Source organism: Copadichromis virginalis, linkage group LG12 (assembly GCF_057382275.1).
Source record: "Copadichromis virginalis isolate Kocher_CV1m ecotype Utaka linkage group LG12, C_Virginalis_male_GT1.1, whole genome shotgun sequence".
NCBI lineage: Eukaryota > Metazoa > Chordata > Actinopteri > Cichliformes > Cichlidae > Copadichromis > Copadichromis virginalis.
Genome location: NC_140629.1, coordinates 22,653,276 through 22,661,345, shown reverse-complemented (window position 1 = coordinate 22,661,345; position 8,070 = coordinate 22,653,276). Strand labels below are relative to the sequence as shown.

Here is an 8,070-nt window from a genome sequence, read left to right as displayed (position 1 = left end):
TGCACATGTTTAACAAGCTTAACCATACACTGAAAACTATATTTCTTTCCCATTTTACTAGCAAAACATAAAGAAAATGTTACGGATTCAAATATTGGGGATGGATACAAGAGGAAAAACCAAAAGAACAACACTGGTCCGGCCGGGTTGAGTCAAGCGATGATTTTAATGATCACACGCGTGGGAGATGGACACCGTACGCAGACAGCATCAGATCTCAAAATGGTGGAGCATTGATCAACCTCTTATAGCCTCTAGTGGCCCCCACCTAATCATAAAAGCCTGAACATTCACATGCTTTCTCTCACTCAGCGCCTAAGCTACGACCTTGGCTCCCTGTTTATCTGCTCCTGCTGAGATGGGGCAGAAAACTCCAGTATGTTCTGTTCTCTTCTAATCAGACAAATAAGGCGATGACTTTCTGCGAACAGTATTTCTTATAACTCAGCAGTATAATGCATCATATAACAATATCATTCATTCACAATAAATCAGCAGTCTAATGTAATGCAAATCAGTTTAACAAATGCACTAGTTATCACCTTCTTCTAATTCAGGAGAATAATGCAAACTAAAACTACATAATAATTCACAATCTTTAATTAGGGGTATAACATGGCATAAAATAATATTATAATCTCACAAAAACCATGCATGGCTCTGGGCTTTTGCAAAGAAATGACAAGAAACAGAGTCTACATTGTGAAATCCTTTGCACAAATTACTGCATATTCATATCTCCTTTGGGGTGTCATTATAAAGGTAAATAGAGTAGCGGCACTACCGAGCTACATTTATTTCAAAGATAACAAGCAGTGAAGGGGACCTTTAGTCCATTATTAATCTAATGAAAAGAAATCAAAACTTATTGATTTGCTATTGTTTGCTATTTTAGATTTTCTGAAGTCTAAAATGGTCGGCAACAAACACATTGTGCAGAAAGCAACAGCAGGTACATCTTGCATCATACTTTTGCCCTGTGAAAGGAAACTGTCCACCCTGCACATTCATGATGAGTGCACTGATGCAACACTGTCAGGGACTGATTTGCTTGGTTTAGTGTCACTATACAAGGCAATACTGACCAAGCTAATAAATTCACAATGAAAATCCTCTGATTCAAAAGGCACTGTGGGGGGGTGGGTGTGGTCTAAACCTCTGTAAACGCTATGTCACTGTGACTGTTATGTCACTGTAATATCTAATGAAAAAAATAGAAATGGATGCAGAATGTCAATATTCACAATGACATGCAGAATAGATTTATGCAAGATGTCTCAGCAAACAAGTGGTTCACTAAGATATTATGTAAGTGTTTTGTCAGCTTCTACATGCATATCAGATTTGTGATAAACTTATCTTTTGTGGGTAAAAAACAAAGATCTATGTGTTCCTGTGAAGAAATACAATGTTCCCAAACTAAAGATAGATAGACTCTGGTCTCCTAAAGTGGAATGAAATCTTGTAAATCTTATTCTCTGTTTTGTTTTATGTTGTGACTTCTTTGCTTTTGTTTAAGTACTAAGTTTTAGAGATAATAACTAAATCCATCTGGGACTAACAAAGGTACATTCTCACAAAACATAGATGTTGATTATATTAAATAACAGGCCCTGGAGCATGAGAGAGAGAGAGGAGCATTTTTATTCTAATATAATCAAGTTGTGTTTAGATATAATATCCACAGCATCTGTTCCCCCCCCCCCAACAGTCCAATTTTCATTGGTGGAAATGCATTTCCAGGTTATTCTGGCTGTGTCACCAGGGAAGCGAATGTTCTGATGTACCCACGATAGCAAAACTAATGCAACTTATCAGATTAATTACGCCACTGCTGGTTTATACCAAACTTTAATAATTGTTTCCAGGAAACCCACTTCTCATCCAGTACACTTAAGCCTATGATCAAATACTTAAAAACTAAAATATGGCACTCAATGGGAGCTGCATGGAATTATACAAAACAAACAATACCTTAAATCCGACTATTTACAATGCTTTCTATTTGTTGTCTAACCGGAATTTTTATTAGTCCAGCATACATGCGAGCTCAGCCCCAGCCGGTTAATCCTTGGTGCTCAATTTGTGGCCTGTAACTTGAGAATTCAATTTGAGTTTTGATATTTGTATTGGAAGACAACAATGCTGTATTCTTTTTTAGTCCAAGGCATTAATAAATTCAAGAAGGATGTGTTTGGGTGGAAGGCACCGATTTTCAAACTCTGTGCCACTTTAGAACCCAAATAAATGCTCCCCCTCTCCTCACCTTACAATTTTCACTCAGTCACTGGCAGCTCAAAGCATCAAAATCTACTTTGTTTACACAGTTTGTGCGTATTCAGCTTAGCTTCACTCCATATTTCCCCTTTGGTAGTCTATAATAGATCCATGCCTAAAAAGGAATTCCACGCACAGTTTCAGGAGTAAACAAAATAAGTTTATGATCTCAAAAGGAGTTGTTTTATAGTCAGATCAGAGCAAAAATTATTCTTTAATAGTTTTAGCTGTTAAAGGTGGGCTTCTGACCTGACCAAACTACCACATACGATGGGACAACCTGGACGGATTTACAAGATCATCATTCTTGCCACACCTTCACACGTCCATATACTTTAGGTATTATACTATTATTTCTAGGGAAAAACCTGCATATCGGCCATGTCACTGTAGCATCTACTCGGCACGTGTTCGCTATCAAATTCAGCACCGCATTCTCGGTTGGTGCGCCCCCTTCATAGGCTCAGTGGTACGGTCCGCCTACTCGTTACGTCATGGCGTCTGACTTCGCAGGATAAATACAGCTGCTCTGCGCAATGAGGCTCAGAACACCGAGACGTTAGGGGTTGTCCTTTGAAGAGCTGGGAAAACCGCCGAGGCAGTGCCAGTAATACGTAATACCGACTAAAGACGTTACCAACCCCGTAATTTAACGTTTTCGTACCAGTGGCAGCCGTTAACGATGATGAACGGACAGATGAATGGTTTTCATAACTCCCTCATTGACGAGGACTGCTTCTTGTTCACCTCGGAGTCCGTCGGGGAAGGACATCCCGGTAAGACGCGAGATGTCGGCCTTCTATCGTTCTGGCTGATGAAATAAGCTACATCTCTTGCTTTTTTTTTTTTTTTTTTTTTTTTAATAGTTTGTCCCACAAACTAGCCTATTACTGTATTAAAATGAACAAATAGGGAGTGAAATGACAACATCGCGGCCCTTTTTTCCCTCTTCTTGTACCTTGGCCGGCTTCGAGACCACGCGCTACTAGCTGATGTAAGCTAGCTAATCTTAAGTGAATAGGTCATTCTGTCGCTTGTCTCCGCCACCGGCAGCAAATGTAGCACAATAGTCATAGTGGACATGATGATATTGTCATGTGAATTGTTTCTTATTTACAGTATCGTTATTCGTTTTAACTGGTTTATTTATTTTTCTCATCCTGCCATCCGTCCCTATTCATGAAGCACGCGGCTGTTTGTGTAGGTGACTCCTAACACAGTCGTCTTCATCCCTGAAGATGAAAATAGACTGTGCATTTTATCAGTCTGTCGATATGTAGTTGGTTCAAACATTTATAAGTGTACCGTGCTTGCCTTCCGGTCTCCGTGGAGTTGCGCGGGCTCTCTTTGACGCCACACGTGCGCATGCTGACATGGCGACCGCCGAGACTCCGGTCTATTCCTCTTGAGTATGAATGGGGACAGTTTGCGCCGACGTGCGGCATTTTACGTTTAGACCCTGTGATGTGATCGATGTTGCCGTTTACTCACGTTATTGTTTTTGTTTTTCAGACAAAATCTGTGACCAGATAAGCGATGCAGTTTTGGACGCCCATCTGAAGCAGGATCCAGATGCCAAAGTTGCATGTGGTAAGTAAATATTTCCTATCTTGTTTGCTTTGGCTTCACTCCTGTGTTGACACCAGGGTATTGAACTACATGTGAATTGCCTCATGCAGAGACCATTGCCAAGACTGGGATGATCCTACTGGCAGGTGAGATTACCTCACGGGCCACGGTGGATTACCAGAAAATTGTTCGTGACACCATCCGCCAAATTGGATATGACGACTCCTCCAAAGGTGTGCATTGCTTTACTGATTTTATTTCCCTTTTTTTTTCTTCTTTTTTTCTGTAAGGACTGTTCTTAAACTCCTGTGTGTTCTGCCTAGGTTTTGACTACAAGACGTGCAATGTTCTTGTGGCGCTGGAGCAGCAGTCTCCTGACATTGCTCAGGGTGTTCACATTGATCGCAATGAGGAGGACATCGGAGCTGGGGATCAGGTTAGTATTGGCCTGAGTGTTCTGAAACCACAAATACAACATGTTGTCCTTTAACAGCTTTTTAAAACTATAATTGTCTCACTCTGCAGGGTTTGATGTTTGGATACGCCACTGATGAGACTGAGGAGTGCATGCCTCTCACAATCGTTCTTGCCCACAAGCTGAATGCCAAGATGGCTGAACTGCGCCGCAATGGCACCCTTCCATGGCTCCGACCAGACTCAAAGACACAGGTATTCATCATTTTATTTTCTAATTTTCACTAGCAAAATGGGTTGTTCTAAAAAGTTGCTCATTTTGTTTCTTTTCACAGGTTACTGTACAATACCGCCAGGACCGCGGTGCCATGCTGCCAGTGCGTGTGCACACTATTGTCATCTCTGTCCAGCACGATGAAGATATTTGCTTGGAGGAGATGAGAGATGCTCTGAAGGAGAAGGTCATCAAGGCGGTTGTTCCCTGCATTTACTTGGATGATGACACCATCTACCACCTGCAGCCCAGTGGTCGTTTTGTCATTGGAGGTCCACAGGTAAATACCTTTTCATGGCGTGTTTTGTTTATCGGGAGCTATTGAGCTTTGAGTTTACCTTGATTCCTTCATTGCAGGGAGATGCTGGCCTCACCGGACGTAAGATCATTGTAGACACTTACGGAGGCTGGGGAGCCCATGGTGGCGGAGCCTTCTCTGGGAAGGATTACACAAAGGTGGATCGCTCTGCTGCTTATGCGGCACGCTGGGTGGCCAAGTCCCTGGTGAAAGCTGAGCTTTGCAGGAGGGTGCTGGTCCAGGTGAGTGGTAGTGGTAGAAGCTGCGTTTCCACACGGCATGTTCAGAAACATTTTCTTTTTTTTAATATATTTTGTCCTATTGGGGTTCATCAGATTTGTGGGTAGCTGTGGTTTCACTGTGCTCTAAAAGCTGGGTGTAGATTAGTTCTTTTTTTTTTTCTTTTTTTTTTTTTTTTAAATCAGCTGAAGACTAATTTAAACCCCTAGCCCCATCTTCGAAAGGTTCATTTCCTGTGGTGGAAACACAGCCAACCCCCCCCCCCCCAAGTCTTTATTTCAGGGAGCAAGGCTGCAGCAGACTCCTGCCTGAAGTTTTCTGTTTTCCTGCTTGATATAACACATCTGTGTGCTGTATTAGGTGTCGTATGCCATTGGAGTTGCCCACCCCCTCTCGATTTCTATCTTCCACTATGGGACATCCCACAAGAGTGAGAGGGAGCTACTTGACATCGTGAAGAAGAACTTTGATCTCCGGCCTGGAGTCATCGTCAGGTAATGTATAACCTTTGAAGCCACCTCCTCACTGATAGCACAGTTCCTGGAGGATTGCTCTATGTTAGTTTCTCCAATCTGTAGTTTATTATATCCAAATAAACTATATATAGATTATTAATTAGGGGGTGAGGTAATAAACAAATTGCATTAGGTTAAACACCTAAGCTTCAGTGGGGGCAAACAGCTTATTTAGTAGGGGGTCTTGTATTTGGATTATTTAACTCAGTTAGTGGTTTTATAAATGGGAGGAGTTTGGTTTCTGCAAGCTGCAATGTCCTGTGGTTAGCAGGGTAAGTGTTGCGTCTTCACGTTCCTCTCTTTACCAGCCAGCCATCTAATTGATTTTTTTCGCTGTCGCCACTCCCCACTGGCTAATTCGAGTATTATGCCTGTGTGTGTGCATTTGAGGTCACTGGATGTGACTGCTGCTAAAGAGTCTGATTATGTATTCCAGGGATCTGGATCTGAAGAAACCCTTGTATCAGAGGACCGCAGCCTACGGCCACTTTGGCCGAGACTCCTTCCCTTGGGAGGTCCCCAAAAAACTCAAATACTAAACCTGTTAAGCTTTTACCCCCAGGCTTGTTGGTGTATACTACAGAGAAGCCTCCAAGGTTCCGGGGGTGAAATGCCCTTTTCTCTCATATTGGTACCATTTAACACATTAACCGCTTTCCTCACTCCACCTCCCTTCTTTTGTCTTGTTACGGTTTTTCTGCTGATTGCAGTATCGTGCTGGGTCCCAGGAGGCATGCCTCAGAAACTTGATGTTTTAAAGAACTAGATGAGTTCCATGAACTCATGCACCGTAGTACTTACTGTTCTCCCACGTCTTGAGGTTCCCCCCGCTTCGTATTGTGATGCGCTGAGTAGCGGCGTTCAGCCCTCATTTTTGGCATTCCACACTCATCACTATCGTCACTATCACTGTCATGGCGGTAGTATAATAGGCTTTATGTGATATTCCTCTTAATTTACTGGTGCTACTAATGAGTCTGCATGACATCTAAAAGAGAAAAATAATTTCAAAGTCCTCTCAAGTGCATATTTGGAGTCGTGTGATCTGGCTGTGTCCCCCTAAAATTGTTAGCTTCTCCATTCCTCCTGTTGTCAGCCTGGTACGGTTGTTCCTTGACCCCCAGTGTTCATTTATCCTTTTTGTTAGCTTGTTTTTTTTCCCCTCATCCTTGTGGAGGATGCTAGAATGGCACAATTTAAAATTCAAGGGTTGTTGCTGTTTTCACTATTTAAAAAAAAAAAAAAAAAGAAAAAAGAAAAAAAGCTATGCATTGCAGGCTAAGGGGCAAGCCAAATCCTAATTATTCAAGCTCTTAAATGAGCATTAGGCCTCAGACACCCCTGCAGACCTTTGCTGTTTTCTGACGTAATACAGAAAAGTCAGAAGCTGCTGTCACTGCTCTGGTCTGCAGAGGTTTTGGTTATACTTGAAGGTTATGGGAAAAATTGAATTGCTTATGCATTGAAATTCAATTTTAAACTAGTCATTTAAAAAAAAAAAAAACTAGTTACACTTGATTATTTAATTTAATTTTTTTTTTTTGTATGCTTTGAAGTGACCTAAAGACTCCATTTCCCTCAAGTGTATATAGATGGCAGGTGTAGCTACAGAGAAACCTGTTTCATCTTTGTCCTTAGAGGGGTGTGTTCTTTGCCACAGTCTTATTGGCTAGGAATTAAACCTCAACACTATTTATTTGTTCTCTGAAGCTCGGCGTGGATACAGAGAAGCCGAAATTTCAGAAGGCAGCTTTAAACAAACTTGGGTATTAGGTCTTGACTTTCTTGTGACGTGGTCATTTTGGTGTTTGGCTTGAGGCTCCAGAGTGTTGTACAGAAAAGCTTTGGACTGCCTCGGCAAGAAAGTGTCACTGGCTAATTGTAAATGACTATTTTACAACTGTTTTTTTTATTTTTGGACTGCAGAACTTATTTTTTTAGGCAGGTTAGTTATCGAAAATCCCATTTTTTAAAATATCTGGTGCAATTATTTTATTTAATTTTTTTTGGCTCAAGCCTATCCCCGTTACTGTGATGGCAACATTTGGTTGGTGTAGTACAGAGAAACCAGCCTTGTTTACATGTCCATCTCATGTGTGGGATAGAAGTTTTGGTTTTGGTCCCTTTTTTTTACTACTTGGAGGTCATCCCGTTGGCTATAGTAAGTGTAAGAGTGCCTTTTCTATTTCCTCTGCTCCCCATTTGCTTTTCTCCCCACCACCAACATGCGTTCAACTTCCAAAGGAACACGTAGCTCATTCTGTATTAAACTTCATGTCTGGACTGGGTAGTTTCCTTCTCTGTAATAAACAACTACACCTCTCAAGTGTCTTTGTGCTTTTTTTTTATTTTTATTTTTATTACTTTATTTGGGGATGTAAAAAAAAAAAAAAAAAAAAAAACACGCAACTGTAACATTTTAAGAATTGTGATGCAGGTTGACTCAGGCTCGGGGTCCAAAGGTGGTGCTGGAGTCTTGAAAA

General features: G+C 41.4%; 1 protein-coding gene across 1 annotated transcript; it reads left to right on the top strand.

Moving 5' to 3' along the window:
* Positions 1-2,807: 2,807 nt before the first annotated feature.
* mat2ab (methionine adenosyltransferase 2Ab) lies at positions 2,808-6,142 on the top strand. Its single transcript, XM_085475455.1, has 9 exons — positions 2,808-3,053; positions 3,790-3,867; positions 3,957-4,079; positions 4,170-4,282; positions 4,372-4,515; positions 4,596-4,814; positions 4,892-5,074; positions 5,433-5,566; positions 6,024-6,142. Exons 1-9 carry the CDS (start codon positions 2,960-2,962, stop codon positions 6,124-6,126), a joined length of 1,191 nt encoding a protein of 396 aa, XP_085331581.1. The 5' UTR covers positions 2,808-2,959; the 3' UTR covers positions 6,127-6,142.
* Positions 6,143-8,070: the final 1,928 nt, after the last annotated feature.